This window comes from Oryx dammah, unplaced genomic scaffold, assembly GCF_014754425.2.
Source record: "Oryx dammah isolate SB20612 unplaced genomic scaffold, SCBI_Odam_1.1 HiC_scaffold_18, whole genome shotgun sequence".
Lineage (NCBI taxonomy): Eukaryota > Metazoa > Chordata > Mammalia > Artiodactyla > Bovidae > Oryx > Oryx dammah.
In genome coordinates, this window is record NW_024070202.1 from 12,979,782 (window position 1) to 12,999,673 (window position 19,892).

General features: G+C 37.3%; 1 protein-coding gene and 1 pseudogene across 16 annotated transcripts in view; one reads left to right on the forward strand and one right to left on the reverse strand.

Annotated features, from left to right (window-relative positions):
• The window catches only part of PPP1R9A (protein phosphatase 1 regulatory subunit 9A), a 349,172-nt gene that overhangs the window by 300,066 nt on the left and 29,214 nt on the right, over window positions 1-19,892 (forward strand). For 8 of the 16 annotated variants that reach the window (XM_040260454.1, XM_040260457.1, XM_040260466.1 and 5 more), the window contains 2 exons: window positions 16,354-16,511; window positions 17,023-17,320. In XM_040260454.1, the coding sequence (XP_040116388.1) occupies window positions 16,354-16,511; window positions 17,023-17,320 (456 nt within the window). The remainder of the gene's footprint in view (window positions 1-16,353; window positions 16,512-17,022; window positions 17,321-19,892) is intronic. The other 8 variants (XM_040260459.1, XM_040260462.1, XM_040260463.1 and 5 more) reach the window with 2 other exon arrangements.
• On the reverse strand, window positions 10,110-10,204 carry LOC120878306 (annotated as a pseudogene).

The window sequence follows — 19,892 nt, forward strand, 5'->3', positions numbered from 1 at the left end:
TAATTGTGTGACTCTCTTATTAATTAATTGTGTGACTCTCTTATTAAATTATTGTATATATTTAGAGTGATAAAACCATTTTTCAAATCATGAAAAAATTTACCACAGTTAAATTTCTATTCAAACATCATACATATGGCTTTTTCTATAAACTAAGTCTACTGAAATATCTCATTAAAATGTGGATATATTGGGAATTTCCTGGCAGTCCAGTGGTTAGGACTCTGCACGCTCACTGACGAGGGTCCTGGGTTCAATCCCTGGTCTGGGAACTAAGCTTCCCACAAATTGCACCATGTAGCAAAAACCAAAAAGTTGGGAGATTATATATACAAACATATTATTTAATACAGTTTGATACTTTTTGTTAAAATACATAAAGCAAGTATAACAGTTTTTTGTTTTTTTTTTTTCACCAAGAGACACAGCAGACTCTCTAAATCACTTGTAGTTTACACCGGTATGCCTGGCAGGTACTAGTTTACATGTGTTTCAGACTGTGAAAAATGACAGTTTTGTCCTGCTGCCATGTTTCATGTTTGTAATTTCTTAGTGTCTGAGTAATGCTGGTCTATATAAGAGTTCTCTAGTTTGTATCCAGAGGCCCTGAAGTGACGAGGAATGTCTGTGGCCACCCAGATGTTCAAGTAAGGATTAGAAAAAGAGCAGAGAACAGGCTTGTTAGAGAGATCCTGGTAGAAGAAAGAGTTGTAGTTGTAGTTCGATTAAATTCCCTAAAAAAAAAAAAAAACTCACTTAAATAACATGCTCTTACTGAGCCTCCAGGTATTCCAGATGAGGCAGGAGAAGGTTTTGGTTGGTTTAGTTGCTAAGTCGTGTCCGACTCTTATAACCCCATGACTCCTCTGTCCATGAACTTCTCCAAGCAAGAATGCAGGAGTGGGTTACCATTTCTTTCTCCTCAGGGATCAATCCCAGGTCTCCTGCATTGCAGGTGGATTCTTTAATTACTGAGCCACCAGGGAAGGGTTTGGTATGAAACGAATAGATAATTTGAACATTTTAAGAGATGGAGAGGGAGGTTGAAGATGGGAAAAAAGTGAATAAAATTAGAATAATTTTTCCTGATTCAGAAACCTTATGTTAAAGCTGGGGCTTTACATTCAAGGTATGTCGTAGGGTATTTTTGGAGTAAAAGTAGGCTTTGGATGCATGAAGAACAGTTTATACTTAATTCTGTAAGCATTGTGACCCATTAACAGTTTTGTTTTTTCTTAAAAATTAAAAACTCTATTAATGGAAAAAGATAACATTTGCAAAGTCAACAATAATGATAACAAGCAATACTTTTCTAACACAATATTGTAAATCAACTATACTTCACTTAAAAAAATATTTCTGGGAAACAACACAATAGTTCTACAGGGCAGGCAGTGTTTTAAGTTACTCGTAGTAATTCACTTAATTCTCACAACAACCGTAAGAATAGTATTGCTGTCATCCCATTTTACAGATCAGAAACTGTAGGTGAAGAAATTAAGCTGTCTGCCCAGGCTCATTGTGGGGGTTCAGACAGTAAAGAGTCTGCTTACAATGCTAGAGACCTTAGTTCCATCCCTGGGTGGGGAAGATCCCCTGAGAAGGGCATGGCAACCTACTCCAGTATGCTTGCCTGGAGAATCCCCATGGACAGAGGAGCCTGGTGGGCTGCAGTCCATCAGGTCACAAGGAGTTGGACACAACTGAGCAATGAAGGATCCAGCATGCATGCTCAGTCTCATCCAGCTCTACAGCCCATTTTCTTAACTACGCAGCTGAACTGTACTGCTTTTTTGGAATCCACTGCTTCTCAGACAACCGATGGGAACTCTGCCTTCAGAAAAGGCTGAAATCATAAGAAGTCAGAAAATCCAAAGCAATACTGTTAATAGCATTGAGGCATAACAGAAACTGGGTCACTAGTAGGTTTGTAAGTGTAATTCAAGGATCCCTTTGAATTTGGGGCATTACTACCAAATACTTGTTTTATTTCATACCCATCTACTCAGCCAGTGGACCATTGGTTAAATAACACTGAATATTATCTTCGCCAAAGTACGAACGTGGAATATTATATATAAAACTTTTTACCCTTAGTTCCTTTTCAGTTCAGTTCAGTTGCTCAGTCGCGTCCGACTCTTTGCGACCCCATGAATCGCAGCACACCAGGCCTCCCTGTCCATCGCCAACTCCCGGAGTTCACTCAGACTCATTTCCATCGAGTCAGTGATGCCATCCAGCCATCTCATCCTCGGTCGTCCTCTCCTCCTCCTGCCCCCAATCCCTCCCAGCATCAGTCTTTTCCAGTGAGTCAGCTCTTCGCATGAGGTGGCCAAACTACTGGAGTTTCAGCTTCAGCATCATTAGTTCCTTTAGTTACTTTCTATTTCTTAACTCCAGTGAAAACTGTGCAAGAAGAAAATGACTTAAATTGCAAGATAGCAGATTATAGGAAAGGCTTGTGCTTCGTCGCTCAGTCATGTCCGACTCTTTGTGACCCCATCGACTATAGCCCGCCAGGCTTCTCTGTCCGTGGGGATTTTCCAGGCAAGCATACTGGAGTGGGTTGCCATACCCTCCTCCAGGAGATCTTCCCAACCCAGGGATTGAACCCAGGTCTCCCGCCTAGCAGGCGGATTCTTTACCATCTAAGTCACCAGAGAAGCCACTTTTGTAATAGATTGTGGCTGAAAAATACAAATATTTCTTAGCTACCTTTTAGGTTATTTAAGAATATCTTAGAGAAAATAATACCTTCATTCTGTTTCTGCTTTCCCTTAGTCTTTTTCCACAAAATGGTTTGGCTGTTGCGTTAAAGCCCAAGATTTCTTAAAAGTAGATCGCTAAGACAGCAGTTTACATTTGAATCCTGAGCTCAGTAAGTTGAAAACCTGGGACTTATGGACATGTCAGTAGAACTCTGAGCCTGCTTAGGTATTCACACCAGCCAGTTCTTTGGTCATTGGCCCTGTGCTTGCTTGTTGTGACCCAGGTGTTAGCTTATTTGTTTGCATTGAGTCTGATTTTTCTGAATTGAATCATTTTTTGATAATTTACTCATATTTAAATAAAGTCTTTATCAAGAAGAGCAAGGAAAAGTAAACAACTGTTAGTAGATTGACCTCTTGATCATTAGGAGATGTCCCTCTTTATTTCTAGTAATTGACCTTATTATTGATTTTGCTTAATATTTTTGAAGGGCTGTGTTATCTTTTAGTGTCTGTGAGATGTCTTTTTCCATTCTTTTATTACAAATTGTCTGTCTTTTGTAAGCAATGAATGGTTGCCTATTTTTATTATAGTCTTGATCTTATGTTTAAAATTTTTTCTCAACTTTAGAAAGTTGCTATTTATTGATTGATATATTGAGTTTAAATCTAACATCTTACTGTTTGTAAATCTTTCTTTGTTCTTTTTATCTACTTTCTTGCCTTCTTTTGGATGAATCAAATGGGAATTTCTTTTCTTATTTATTTTTTCCTATATTAACTTTATTCTTTTTGTGTGTGAATACCTGTAGATAAAATTTAGAATATTTGCTGGAGAAGATGGATGGACTCTTCATTAAGACGTTCCCATTCAACAGTTGTGGGGGTTTTGTTTGTAAATAAGTTTATTTTTATGATTCAAAACAATTTTTTGAATCATGACAAAGAATTTCTAAACATGAAAGAATCAGTGGCTATATCTTATAACCAATATTTGAAATTGAATGGACAAGTTTTATTACCAGGATTTATTTTATTAAAAATAATCCATGTGTTGTTTCCATGTAAAGTCATGACTTGTTTTGTTTGAAAACAAGTCCCTACTGCAGTTAAGCATAAAAAATATCTTCCATAAGTGGAGTGTGACCTGCATTACTGAGGAAAGATTTCATAAATATTCTCAAAGAGGTGGAGATTTGTTTTTCTTTAAAAAGCATTCTTTTTATACAAGTGTCATTCTTAGTGAGCTTTTTATAGAGGGTTAATGTTTATACTCCCTGGCAAATGCCTTGAGTATATCTTTTTGTATAGCTAATGTAGTATATATCTGTATAGTTGATAGTTAGGTTGGATGTGGGGTTAATACAGGTTTATGAGGTTTAAACTAACACAGTTGTATTCTGGAATAGAGTTCTTCCTGTATTTTCAGATGAGCAGAGTGAACACCCACTGGCTAGCCAGAATTCTCTTTATTTAAAATAAAACCAACTACTTGTCACAGAGATAAATGGTGAATCTAGAAATAGATTTTGAAGATCTTCATATACATCATCATGACCACCTGTGTCCATGTAAGAAAGACAAAGTTGGTTTAATATTAGAAAGCTCATATAATTCACACATTAGCTAGAAGAAAAATGTATATAATCATCTTATTAGATGAAGACAAATACTAAATAAAATTGAACACTTATTCATGATAAAAAGTTTCTTAAACTAGAAATACATATGAACTTTCTTGTTATATAAGAATAACAAGTCTCTGTCAGTTATCATGTTTGGTGGTGAAATGTTAAAATCAAGAATTCCCTTTAAAATGAAGACTACTTTTAACATTTCACCATAACTGTTTATTACACATCTACTCAGTGTTGTCCTAGAGGTCCTATCAAGAAGTAGACAAGATAAGAGATAAAAGATACAAGGAATGAAAAGAAGCAATGTTACCATTATTCACCAGTAATAAAATTAAATATTAAGAAAACCTCAAGAGTCTTCAGATCATCAGAATTATTAAGTTTAACATTCTTTTATAACCTACCATTTATGATAACACAAAAAAATATAAAGTATCCAGTGTGAATTTAACAAAAGAAGCTCAAGATCCATGAAAAGACATTCAAGATGACCTGTATGAATCAAAAGAGATATGAAGGCTCAATACTGAAACAATGACATTATGCCAAACTAATCTATATATTTCCATGCATGTTTCTATGGAAACATCAGAATTTGAACAGGTGATTTTTCAGAACTTGACAGGTTGTTTCCAAAATGTAGGTGGACAAACAACTTGTTGGCCCATAATAATCAAGATATTCCTGAAGAATACCAAGGTGAGGGAACTTGTTCTTTCAGTTGCTGAGATTCATTTTAAAGCAACAGTATTAAGACAGTGTGGTGTAACCTCAGCAGCTGACAAGTAGACCAGTGCAACAGAATTGAGTCCAGAAACAGACTGGTCCATTCATGTTAGTTTGAGAATAATACAAAGCAGACGTGGCAGATAGTGGGGAGAGGATGGACCAACAGATAGCTGGGAAAGTTGACCACTCAAGAGAAAACGGAAATCGGATCTGATCTCACACCATTCGTGAAATAGGTTTCAAATGGATTAAAGTCTCGACAATGAAAGGCAGCATTTAAAACTTTCAGAATAAAATGTAGGAGAATGCTCATGTGATATCTTATTTAATACAAAATTTCTAAATCATAAGCAAAATCTGATAATTTTGAGCACAATAATATTAAGAAAATCTGATTATGAAAAGACACTAGTAAAACTTGGAAGCCAAAAATTGAGAGAGGCTTAGCCCATGTAACTAAGAAACAAGTTGGTTATTGTTATCCAGAATATACTTAAACTTACCCAATCATAAAAAAACACAACTAACATAATAGAAAAATGGACAAAACACGTAAGCAATCTGTTCACAAAAGAAGAAACCCAAAGGTTGATGAGCATAAATGTTCAGCCATACTAATAAAAATAAAATGATTGACAAAGACAAAGTTTCATGGTAATATGTGATAGCTAGTATGTAGGGGAAAAAAGGAAAACTCATACAACTATTTTGTTAAAACAATTTGAATTATCTAGTAAAATGGAATATGTGCAAATTCTATGGCCCAGTATGTTCAGTTCTGTATGTAATGTATGCTCTCCAGAAATTCTTGCTGTGTGCCAGGAGACAGGTTCAAAAATGTGCAGCAACATCATTCATGATAGCTACAGTTAAAAGGTAATTAATCCCGATCAAACGTTTGAACATCATGTTGAGCAGACAAAAAGAAAAATGATTTGAAGATATTATATACAGTTCATTACCATGTATGTAAAGTTTAAAAAACAAGCAAAATTAATCAATATATTCTTTAGAGATACTTCTGTGGAATAACTAGGAGAAAAAACCCAAGGGTTACAACTAGGAACAGGGCATAGAGAGGGCTTCAGAAGTAATAATTTTATTTCTTAGGCTCGATAGTAGGTACAAAAGTATCTTTTTTCCCCTCCTATTTCTATATGACTTATATAGATGGTATACTTTTTTGCTTAAATAAAATATTTTTAAATATAAAAAATTTAAGTAGCATAATTAAAAGATGAGAATGAGAAAAACCACAAAGTTTTTTTTTTTAGGCTTAAAATAAATACTAGTTTAAGATTTTTAAGGGAAAATAAAAAGTCAGCATCAGCCATACATTTATATTGATAAGAAAGTTCCTGGACTTTGGACTCCTCCAGAAAATCATTTTTTGCTGAGGCTGTAACCTTGTGTTGTCTGTGTCTTTTCTGCTTTTCCCCAAGTCCTCATTGTTAGCAGCTCTTTTCTGGTACCTGTGGATTCTAGGCCAGGCCAGACTCCTATCACCACATCTGATTTATTTCCTGATGGAGTCTGAGAATACACTAAACATTCACTTTTGGCACTGGAATCCAGAATGTTAAAAGTTAAAGACATAATTAAAGTCAGAATTCACGAAATGGCAAGATATGAAAAGGGAAGTGAATGCTTGTTCTCCATCATCAAGAGTGTCCTGTGCCAGAGCACGAGATACAGAGCAGTGGAGTATTATTCCATGCTGGCATGTCGTTTAGCTCTAAATTGAGGCAGGGGAGAATTCTCAACTAGAGTCAAGCTTTCTTTATCATGCATATAGACATCATTTCTTGGTATACTTTCACAATTTTCATTTTTCCTGAACAAATTATTTTCAGTAACTTTTAATCCCCAGTAAGTAATTTTGGCCATGAAATATTATTGATTTGCACTAATTAAAGGTTGAACATTCCCAGTAAGTCACTGTGGAAAATTTTAATGAACAAGCTAAATGAGTGAGAAATCAATACTTATTGATTGTTTTCTGGCATATCATTAAAGCCAAAATCTGTTCTCTTACCCAGAAAGCAAAGCACTTAAATTGCCTGTCTAGTTTTGTGCAAGTTTTGCTTCTGTCTATGTGTAAGCCATTAAGACTTTTGTTGCCAAATCAACGAGGCATTCAAAAGGAGGTACTGAGTTGCAAAATGACAACTCTCCTTGGTTCATATTTCTCACTGCATCTTCATAAGTTCACAGAAGGCACCAGACCCTTCAGTCATACTGAGAGATGTATGAGTGCTAGAAGAGAGCTAGAGTTGTTTGCATAGAAAGCAAGTGATTTTTGTCAGAATGAGCTTAAGCTTAGTAATTTTCTGTTAATTTTAGAAAAAGTGAGCTGCTTCCTATTTTATTTTGGCTTTTGAGTAAAATTCAAAAGCCAGTTGAACTATAATGTAGATTGTGATCTTCTCTGGAAGTACAGACAGTTTTGACCCAAATGTGTAATATAACTCCTCTTCAAGGAAGTTGTACAAGATAGCTGTGTTTTGAAATGTTTCTTTTGTTTTATAATGTGGTTCACCATGGAGTCATAGTTACATAGTTTGGAAGACGCTGTATGGTTATGCTAAGGTAAGTTGACTAAAAGAATAGGCTGGGAAGTTAGGATGGAGGGATATAAAAGTAGAAAGTGTACAAAGTGATTTGTATATGTAGTGTGTGCAGTGGATTCCTGTGGATTATTCAGGATTTCATTTAAGGTGAAATTTATTCTATCAGCCCAGAGCTAAACAGGATCAATCATGGTATCATAGTATCTAGAGAATCAAAACTCAGAAAATGAACAACTGTTTCCAGAATTGGGACCAGAAAATTATCTTGTATGCATAGTTCTGAACAATCTGCCAACCATGTTGTTCCAATAAAGGTTCAGTCCCTTAAAGTTTTTCTGTTACTGTGGGGCACAGGCATCAGATTATAATTGAATTCTTGTAGGTGGACATGAAGTAATGTTCTACTTCAATACTGGCCCTGATTATTTATGAGAACTATAGGAAATTCCACTTATGAGAAAAGTTAGGAAACATTAGAATGTAGATATACTGAAAATTCTGTTGCTTGTGAGGTTTGTTTGTTTGTTTGTTTTGGATGAAACAGAAGAGTTTAGGGGCACCAAAAAGTCATTCTGATTTTTATTTTGGTTTTAATGTTTGATTTATTCAAGTTACATTATCAAAAACATAGTTTTTTAATTTGATTTACAAATCTATACTAAGTGATCTTTGAATGTTTAGTTCCTATATACAGACTTAGCTAATTGAACATTGGCAAACATTTTAAATTGCATTTATGAATTTGTTATATTTGATTTCCTTTTTATGTACTATTAGCAACTGACAATATTTTCAAGTACTTAAGGAAAAAAAAGTACTTAAGAAGTTCTTATACATATCTGTTATACTTATATGTATTATAAATTTTAAGTTTTCTTAAATCTTCTAATGCCGTACATAACTCAGTCTATCCTCTAGTCAGAAGATACTTTCCCATTTAGGAAGCAAACAACTCTCATCTCGGGTAACAGGTTATTCTCTACCAAAGGCATAAAATCTACCAAAGGCATTCACATCTGAATTTTATTCAGATTTTATGTAGTGTTTTATAGTATTCTTTCCATACTATAATCAAGGAAGATGTAGCATCGGATATATAATTTGGGGAGTCACCTAATAAGCATGCTTGTGATTACTCATATCTAGAGATTTTTGACAGAAAAGCTAATTTTGATACCTGTAGGAGACCCTGACTAAGAACACAGAAGCTTGTTTATTGTCATGTCAAAGACTCTAAAATGTTAAGAAAAGGACATTCACATAATCCACCTTCCTAGACCCAAGTTCTGCACTTGATTTCATAGTCCTACTCACAGAAGTCTGCAGTTCCCAGCCAGTTTGCCCATTTGATTTGATTTATTCAGTTCATTATTCAGTTCAGTTGCTCAGTCGTGTCCGACTCTTTGCGACTCCATGAACCACAGCTCACCAGGCCTCCCTGTCCATCACCAACTCCTGGAGTCCACCCAAACCCATGTCCACTGAGTCAGTGATGCCATCCAACCATCTCATCTTCTGTTGTCCCCTTCTCCTCCTGCCCTCAATCTTTCCCAGCATCAGGGTCTTTTCAAATGAGTCAGCTCTCCGCATCAGGTGGCCACAGTATTGGAGTTTCAGCTTCAACATCAGTCCCTCCAATGAACACCCAGGACTGATCTCCTTTAGAATGGACTGGTTGGATCTCCTTGCAGTCCAAGGGACTCTTCAAGAGTCTTCTCCAACACCACAGTTCAAAAGCATCAATTCTTTCGCACTCAGCTCTCTTTATAGTCCAACTCTCACATCCATACATGACCACTGGAAAAACCATAGCCTTGACTAGACAGACCTTTGTTGACAAAGTAATGTCTCTGCTTTCTAATATGGTGTCTAGGTTGGTCACAACTTTCCTTCCAAGGAGCAAGCGTCTTTAAATTTCATGGCTGCAATCAGCATCCACAGTGATTTTGGAGACCAGAAAAATAAAGTCAGCCACTGTTTTCACTGTTTCCCCATCTATTTGCCATGAAGTGATGGGATCAGATGCCATGATCTTAGTTTTCTGAATGTTGAGCTTTAAGCCAACTTTTCACTATCCTTTCACTTTCATCAAGAGGCTCTTTAGTTCTTCTTCACTTTCTGTCATAAGGGTGGTGTCATCTGCATATCTGAGGTTATTGATATTTCTCCCCGCGATCTTGATTCCAGCTTGTGCTTCCTCCAGCCCAGCATTTCTCATGATGTACTGCAGATTTGATTTAACATTTATTCAAATTTTAGGTAATGCAGATCTTTTCTGTCAAAGTCTAAAGACAGCTGACAGTGAAGGAGTCCTAAGATATTGAAATGCCTTGTTATCTAAATCTAAATTCTGTAATCGCTTTATATTCTCAGAATCAAGCAACTTGTACAAGTGTTTCAAATGATATATGATGGAATTTAGGATAGCTCATCTGGTTTTTCTTCTGTTGTTTTTCTGACTTATAGCCACTTCTTCTATGGGTAGGCTAGTCTAGTGGCATTTCTAAAGAGTCATTCCTGAGATATGAACTACAGAAATGACCCCTGAAAGTATAGTCTTAAAAGATATGGACAGCAAAATCTGGACCTCTCTCTGCTCTGAGAATAGGAGTGTAGACTGACCATAAACTGAAGAAGGCTAAGTTAAATACCAGACTGCACTGGAAAAACACTACATTAAGACAAATAGCCAAATTATGTTTCAAAGATCATATGGATATTTTTGAGATTGCATTTGTTGATAAAGAGGTAAACAGTATTCCTCAATATTTTTCAAAGATTAGCAAATAACATATATACAACAATAAAGTCAGACCTAATTAAAAATTAGGAAACAGTAATCTTTTGATTGATCTAAAAGGGTAAGAAATCAAGTCAGCCTCCTAAAATTTCATGAATACTACCTGAGGTATAAAATTGGTCAGGCTTGGGTGGTTGTAAAGAATTCAACTATTAATAGAGTTTAGAGTGAGAGTTGCCCATGGGTGAGTTCCTAACCAAAGTGCTATCATAAGGTGAGCTGAAGTTGTATAACTTGACCTCAGATTACCATATCTGATTCAGTACATCTTCCCCTACAGCACTAAAACAGAGAAGTAGCTGGAAGGAAGCTAAGCTGTAGGGTCTTCTTTAGTCCAAATCATCTGGCAGTAAAATGGCCAAGCAGGCAAACAGTCTCCATGTATGTGATGAAAGACAGCCTTCTCATGTCAGGGCGGGCTGATGGTCACCGGGACCTTGACTGGGTATCCTGGGCTGATATCAACATCTGAGTCCTAGAACACTAGAGCTATCAGATTAGAATGAAATTGAGATGTCTCTAAAAGAAAATATACTAAATGTGTGCTCTTTCTTCTTTGCTAATTTTAATTACATGTCATGTATAGATTTTTCTAAAATAGCTAACACAAAATTTTTTTAACATTACAAATAAGACTGAGGTACCTGTCGACCAACCTCTTCAAATCTAATATCTTCTTTGAAAGCAACCACCGTTATCAGAATGAAGTGTATCTTTTCAGTTCACTTGCTATGCAACTATATGGACATATTTACTGTTAGAAAATGTATTTTATGTTGCTGTTTTTCTTAATATTTAAAATGAATATACATGTTGTTCTTAAATTGCTTCAGTCACTTAAGAGTATCTTGCTAATCTTTTTTTGTATGTCAGTAAATAAAGACATTTATTAAGTGCTTATTATGTGCTCTTCCAAGCATTTATATATGTGTTAATGCATTTAGTCTTTATTATGTTGTTATCATCATGCCTGTTTAGAAGCTGAGGATTCTGAGGGAAAGAGCGATTAGACAAATTGCTCAATTTAGTGACAGCCTCTGTTTTGGATTCTGTTCAGGGAAGACTAACCCCAAGTCTCCTCTCGTGGTGACTATTTTACACCGTCTCTCTGAAGTACATCAGCCCACCTCTGATACAATATGTATCAACCCAAAGCCCTATGGGCCCATCTTTTGTGAACTTGCAGTGACTGGATGACATGCGGATACTGTTTGAGTTTAAAGACGCCACCAAGTTCCTCATTAAGCTCAGCATTTTGGTTGATAATAGCACAAACCAGGCAGGGCGGTGGTGTAAGGTGTGAGTGTTTTTGAGTAGAATGATCCACATAAGGACGCAGAGCAGACCCCATTGTTATGCTGCCCCAGTTCCCTCTGCTGAGGTCTGGTCCATGGGCAGCATTCCATTTACGTCAAAAACAACATCAATCTAGTGGAAACCCTGAATGATTCACACCATTACTGTAGGGAACTGGTTTCTGTATAATGTGATCTATAACATCCTAATTTCACAGAGCGTTTTTCATAACAGCTGCTAAAATTGTGATCAAATCCATTAAACTCTTTCAAAGGATCCAGTGTGAATCGATACTGAAGCTAGCCTTAAAATGCAGGTATTTTGAGGTGAAGTCCCACCCACTGGCAACTGCATTGCTGTCAGCTGCTTCACACCTTTCCTGTATCTTTCTGCTGTGTCTATCGATGCCCTGTGTCTGCTCTTCTTTTCTATTTCTAGCTGCATTTGAATCAGAGATAAGCTGTTTCAGAGTCTAGAGGGTCTGAAAGAAAGAATAGAGAAGAAAGGGGAGGAGGGAACAAGAAGCACTGAAGAGCGGGGGCAGAGGGGGAACCCGGGTCCTGAGCTGTGAGAGCAGCGTTGCGCTGTGCTGCTGACTGAGGTCTCTGTGGAGGCCGAATGACAGTGGACGTGGCCGCCTAGACCCTTACACGGTGTGCTTTTTCTCGTGTGTGCTTAGTCGCTCAGTTGTGTCCAGCTCTTTACAGTGGTGTGTCCAGCTCCTTACACTGAGCAGCACATAACTTGGAAACGTTGAACCAGCTGAACCATCGTCATCCACAAAACTGACAGCTAATTTTTCCATGTAAAGATTTTATTTCTTGGATAAATACACAGATAAAATCCCTCAGTTGTTTATATATATATCCTTCCGGGAATTTGCCAAATAAGCCATTGATGGGTATTTTTGTTTGGAACATAAAGTAAGACCAAAAAGAGGTTTCAAACAAGGTGGAAGATTGCTTCTGAAGTTTACTTTCAGACTGGATAGTGGCCTTCTAGGATGAGGCTAGGCTTCTGAGGACTGCGCTCTATCCAGTCTTCCACAGATTAAGTGTGCTACGGTCAGTAGACAAGTTAGTGACCACTCAGCCTTGGTTTTCCTACTTGAAAGAGAAAGCTGGGCTAGAACCCCTAAGGTTCAAATTGTAATATTCTGATTCTTACGTGACGTGATTTTAAAAAGCTAGCTTTCTACTGGCCATTAGATCACCCTTTAGTTTCCAGCCGCAGAAATCCTGTACACATTTTCCTTCTCTCTCATACATGCCCTCTAATGCTTCTGAGGAGGGTATTATTTGTGATGTCTTTAGTAGTTGCTTCCTCTGGACATTTCTTCCAACTTCCTTCTGGCATAAGAGTTGATGAAGTGAAAGTTCTCAGCTCAATTCCAGTTTTCTGGTTCTTTAAAACACTTTTTTTATTCCTCAGGATGGGAACACAAATTACTGATTTACAGTCCGTTGTAGTTGTTCAGTTGCTAAGTTGTGTTCGACCTTTGCGACCCCATGGACTGCAGCACCCCGGGCTTCCCTTTCCTTCATCATCTCCAGAGATTGTTCAGCTTCATATCTCTTGAGTCAGTAATGCTATATAACCATCTCATACTATCACCCCCCTTCTCCTTTTGACTTCAGTCTTTCCCATCATCAGGGTCTTTTCTAGGGAGTTGACTCTTCATATCAGGTGGCCAAAGTATCAGAGCTTCAGCTTCAGCATCAGTCTTTCCAATGAATATTCAGGACTGATTTCCTTTAGGACTGACTGGTTTGATCTCCTTGCAGTCCAACGGACTCTCAAGAGTCTTCTCCAGCACCACAGTTCAAAGGCATCAACTCTTCTGCACTCTATCACTGCTATAAAGAGACCCTGAGATCTTTGTTTTCAGGCCTTCAGAAATTGTCAATTGGATGTGATGTGTGGTTGGCCACTTGGGTAATGGCTCTAAAGCCCTGCTTCTCAGGCTTTAGCTAACTCTGCATTTAATAGATGTTGTTACATGCATGCTGTCTGGAGGGTTGCACCCAGTCAGCGCTAGCTGATGATAAAACAAGCATCTGAAATTGTTATTTTATGGTTGTCCAAAACCAAACCAGGCAAATTACTGAAGAGCAGTGGAGCAAGGTTCCAGGATAACCTCTATACTCCCAGTCCTGCTAATAGCAGTTTTCGTGTTCCCTTACTTTATTTGTTCAGCATTGAGTGATGAGGTAGCTGCTACAGTCCTGGGTGTTGTGTACTCTGCTGGGTGCTCCAGAGCTCAGGTTCTGTTGCTCAAGGAATCATGCTCACGAAAGTAGAATGAGCTTCTTTCTTAGGTCTTTTTGTCACTGGGTAACCAAAGCTGTTACTAAACCAACAAAAGAAGAAATCATCTGAGAAATAATTTTTCTACAGTTTTCAACATCTTCCTTTTTTGATATTCTTCCACATATGTGAAAGATTAATAATATTTCATAATAACCTGTTGGAGAAGTGAGTTTCCTAGTTACATCTTATGTGAATTGACAGCTGAAAACCCTGAACTCTAATTGCTTTAAAATCTGATTCTCATAATTTGTTCAACATCAGCTAAATTGGAGTACACAGGCTAGTGGCCTAGGAGTCAAGAAACTAGAAAGGTTTGGTAGCTCATCAACTAGCTATATGGATGAGGACAAGACAGTTAGGTTTTTGGAGCTTCAGGAGAGCAAAGTATATGCTTGGCTGTATATACTTGGCTATGCTGTCTGTTGGAGCTGTTGTGAGGAACAAATGAGATGGTGTATGGGACAGTGTTTGGTATTATAGAATGTGCAATCCAAATATGAGATAGATAGATTGTAAGATGTGTGTGTACAGCAGTGTATCTAAATTATTGCATCCCTTTATGTTGTATTTCCATGTTTTATATGTAAACAAGAGCTTGTAAAGTTGATTCTCTCCCAATGATCACAACTCTTAATGGACAGTTGCAAGTTAAGAATTTGTTAGAAGGAGGAAATTAAAGTAATCAAGGGGATTTTTTATTTCCATTGACATGTAAAAAATAAAGAGACTACTGATTAGAAAATATTTAGCTGTCTTCATCAATAACCTCAGATACGCAGATGACACCACCCTTATGGCAGAAAGTGAAGAGGAACTAAAGAACCTCTTGATGAAAGTGAAAGAGGAGAGTGAAAAAGTTGGCTTAAAGCTCAACATTCAGAAAACGAAGATCATGGCATCCGGTCCCATCACTTCACGGCAAATAGATGGGGAAACAATGGAAACAGTGACAGACTTTATTTTCTTGGGCTCTAAAATCACTGCAGATGGTGACTACAGCTATGAAATTAAAAGACGCTTGCTCCTTGGAAGAAACGCTATGACCAACCTAAACAGCATATTAAAAAGCCAAGACATTACTTTGCTGACAAAGGCCCATCTAGTCAAAGCTATGGTTTTTCCAGTAGTCATGTATGGATGTGACAGTTGGACCATAAGGAAAGCTCAGTGCTCGAGAATTGATGCTTTTGAATTATGGTGTTGGAGGAGACTCAAGTCCCTTGAATTGCAAAGAGATCAAAATAGTCAATCCTAAAGGAAATCAGCCCTGAATATTTATTGGAAGGACTAATGCTTAAGCTGAAGCTCCAATCTCTTGGCCACCTGCTGTGAAGACCTGACTCATTGGAAAAGACCCTGATGCTGGGAAAGATTGAAGGCAGGAGGAGATGAAATGGTTGGATGGCATCACCGAGTCGATGGACATGAGTTTGAGCAAGCTCTGAGAGTTGGTGATGGACAGGGAAACCTGGCATGCTGAAGTCCATGGGTGGCAAAGAGTTGGGCACGACTGAGCAACTGAACTGACCTGAATATTCGTGTGTGTGTATACACATCTTCTTTATCTATCTATCAATGGGCAGTTTATTCTACTTCATTCATAATACTAGTAAATTAAGTACTTGTGGTGGTTTAATTGCTTTTTGTTTTTGTTGTGCTTGGATAGCATACCTTGTTTTATTTCCCCAGTTATCTTAAATTTGCTGTTGAGATAAGTTCTTTGCTGGTCTTTCTAGAGAGTTCAAAGAGCAAGCTAAATTTTCAGAAACTCTGTTTTGAGTGGGAAAAGTATATAAATATTAAGACCAAAGTGGTTTAGTTTTTACAGTTACAGTTTTGGTAACTTTTGCTATAGAATGTTTATGCTGATGGTCACCTTTTGTTATCTGCTCTTTACCTGGCACCTGACTTTCGTAGGTTTTTGTCTTAATTTCTAAGAGCTCTCAACTTTGATACACCTTCTTCTCACATCTTTCTTCATCCAACACTTCAGCATATATTCATGTAAACAAATAAATACTAGTGAGTGCTTTGTAGAATCATAGGAAGGTTTCATGACCTGTGAATGTTAGGTTTTTGCTGTTGGCTTTGGTCATGTTTAATGTCGGCTTCTTTCTGTAGGCTTTGTACATTTCTCCCAAATCTCATCTTTGTTTTCTTTGTTACCAGACAGACCACCATGATTCTCACCTGTTTCCTGCCTGGTGTTACTCATAACTTTGATATTTTGTTTTCAGTGTCCATAGTCTCTGTCAGTCCTCTCCAAAGGTTTCACAGATTGTTTTGCAATGTTTTCTTTTTAGACTTTAATGAAGCAGTCCCAGAGACAGAGCGCCTGGATTCAAAAGCACTGAAAACTCGGGCCCAGCTCTCCTTGAAGAACAGACGCCAGCGACCGTCTAGGACAAGACTCTATGATAGTGTCAGCTCAACTGATGGGGAGGACAGTCTGGAGCGAAAGGTGAGCACCCCGACCGCTTTCTGACTTGAGGCTTTGGGCTGTATCCTTGTTCCTACAGCTTATTGAAAATAATGATTTTCCTGCAGCCAGATTCTGTATTCTAGTTGAAAACAGCTGGAATAGTTCACTTCTTTGTCTCCTAAATTCTTATTCACCTCTATATATTGTTATAATTCAAATTCTTTCTGTACTCATTCAATGAGCTAACAACCAAGAGCAATATCCATATCGTCATATTTCATGATGGTGCTTTTGATATTCAGCTGTTGATTTTTCCTGGTGGTAAATAATTAATGCACAAGGCATTGTTTTTATTATGTCTTAGGTGTCTGTGTTAGCGACAGTGGTAATATGGTACATTGTTGTGAATTATGCAGTCTCATCTGTAAACCGTCAAAAATTGGTTTTCTTAGGGATTGACTAAAAACAAGGTTGGTCTGATTTCAAAGTAAGTATCAAATGGACTGATGATCAGTGGCATAACCTCCTTTATAATCTCTTATACCAACAGCCTTCAAACAGTTTCTATAACCACATGCACATTACCAAATCACTTCTGCCCAAGGGTTTGAGAGCTTCTCCAGAATCAGATTCTGGAGCTTCATCCCTCACTCCAGTGGCTGGCAGTGTGCCCTTCTCATCTGACCACATAGCTGAATTTCAAGAAGGACCACTGTACTCGGAAGGGGAGCCTTCCTCCTCTGTTGGGGAAGACACTTCAGTCTCTTCTCCTTCGAAATCTGATCATGATATGGAAGAACTGCCTTGCCACAATCAAGCCACCACCATGAAAATACTACAAGAAAAAGGTACTGTTAATTTTGGTTTTTTTAGCTTTTGTTTTGTTTGACTTCACTAACACCTCAATTTGTGACACACAGAAACAGGCCTATGTCTTTTGCATAGCTAATAATCAATACTGCTTTCCATTTACATTATGGGACAAGAGAACTCCCTTACTTTTTATCTTTTCCTATCTGATTAGTATTTCACATCCTCAGCAAGTTTCTTGTTGAAGGACATTCTTCATGAGGCCTAGAGATTTTAGATAATAGCATCCCATAAAGTTTCAATAAACACTAACATACTCATATAGAAAAAGAATATATGTGTATATATATATATATGGAGGTGAAAACAGTGTAGGTCTTAATCCATTAACTGGTTTTTATTTAGAAGAAATTCTCACAGTAACTTATATTGCATAGGAGGTGATAGAAAATCTATAATAAAGATAATACAGCAAGATTAGTCCATAAATTTTAAAATATGCTCCCAGAATTAACACAAGAATTTCTTAGCAGTGTCAATACAGTATTGTCCTTTGAGTTGTATGTTTTAATTAATAGAAGTAATAAATTTTTGCTTAAACAGGTTAAATGATGGAACGATGCCCAAACAATAGGCTCATTTTCATTTATTTTATGTAACTAGAGTCTTAAAAACTAGTTAAGATCACATGGAGGAAGAAACTCTTACACATGTAGAGTCACTTTAAATATAATGGGTAAAAAATCCACCTGTAATGCAGGAGACGCACGTTCAATCCCTGGGTCAGGAAGATCCCCTAGAAGTGAGCATGGCAACCCATTCCAGTGTTCTTGCCTGGAGAATTCCATGGACAGAGGAGCTTAGTGGTCTATAATCCATAGTGTTGAAAAGAGTCAGACACAGCTGAAGCAACTTAGCACACACATCTCTACCAAATCAAAGGCTGTAATCTTTCCATGAATGCATCTTGAATATAGAAATACAATTGATTGTGGGGGCTCACTTTGTTTTGTAACTTTTAGTAAGCATCATAGCTTTACCCCTGATATTTTCCCTGTTCTTCTTCCCTGAGCCTATTGATTTGTTGGAATTATCTTCCACAGGTTTGGTCCTAAGCACAAGACTTCTAAAAGAAGTTTTGAGGTAAAAATTAAGTACTTAGGGTATACAAGATCCTTGTGGAGGCAAGAGAAAGTATGTTAAACCTGCTAATTTATTAAGTTGGTGAAGGACTTGTCCTGTGATTTTGGCTTACTTTCAAAAGAATGAAGGCTTCAGAAATTCTTAGTAATTAACCTAAATGGTAGATTGTAATAGCACTTTTATAGAAATATACTTGTAACAAGCCCTCTCTCATCTTCTCAGAAAAAAGTGTGTATAGACCTTACTTTGTTTGTAAGAAGGCAAAGAGCAGAGGGACCTATTTTGGAGGAAGAGGTTAATACCTTGTATTCCACTGTTTGAGTTTTCAGGTGTAATTAGCTATCTGAAAGAAGTACGTTGTAGTCAGAAAGTGGGTCAATCACATATGAAATCTGACTCAAATTTTTTTTAAAGTGGCTACATCTTGTCTAGATTATTTTCTCTTTTCATTCTAAAAAGCAAGTGTTTCATCTCAAATTTGGGAAAGTATTACATGGGTATAATCTGTGCTTCACAGACCATTAGCAGGAATATTCAGCAGAATGTGGTTAGCAGTAATTAGCATGAAAACGTGAGAATTCCTTCTTCTCTCCAAAGAACTCCTTTGCTTGCCACTGCCTCTTCTTTGGGATTAAGTTCATAGCTGCTGTAAGCAGGACCAAGAAAAAGGGGTGGTAGTTTCTTCTCCAGAGATTACATACTTGAGCTTTCTCATTTTTTATTTTCCTGGGTTGATGATGCTTCTGAGTAACTAGAAAGGATAAATTAATTAGCTTTTCTAAATATTAACTTTATAAGTAGTCAGTTACTAGTATGATAACCATTATTAGGTATTAGCTATGACTGGATGCAAGTAGTGCCTCACATTCTTTCCTTCCCTGAAGGTTTCCAGCCTTGAAGAACTCCGTTGTCTTCCATGTTTACTAATATTAATCTATTCATTCATGTATTTATTCAACAAATAGTTGAACACCTCCTCTGTGTCCAGCATTGTGCAAACGGCCAAATATACAGTGATGATATTCCATTCATTCCCACAGGGAGGTTGTAGACTAGAGTCCATCTCTATTTCTCTCTGTGTGTGTCTCCCTTAGACAGGTGACAAACCCTTTCTCTGTGACACCCCACAACCATCACCATCAGTAACCTTATACTTGATTGCCTTCCACTCTCATGTTCTGTTGCACTTTGAAAGATAGTAAAGAAATCTGTCAGTCAAGACTCTTTGCGATCTGTAAAATCCCTGAGTTCTTAGCCATATGAGACAAATCCACTATTCAGACCAGGACTCAACAGAGGTTAAGTGTGATTAGCTTGATTTACCTGTGTGTATGTGTTTATATGTGTGTAGTTCTTACGACTCATTGGCATCTCAATAAAGGAACTAGAATGCGGTTATTACTCACAAGTACAAACTGGACTTCATGTTTAAGTTCATACCTAACATGCCCCTCCAGTAGACTGTGG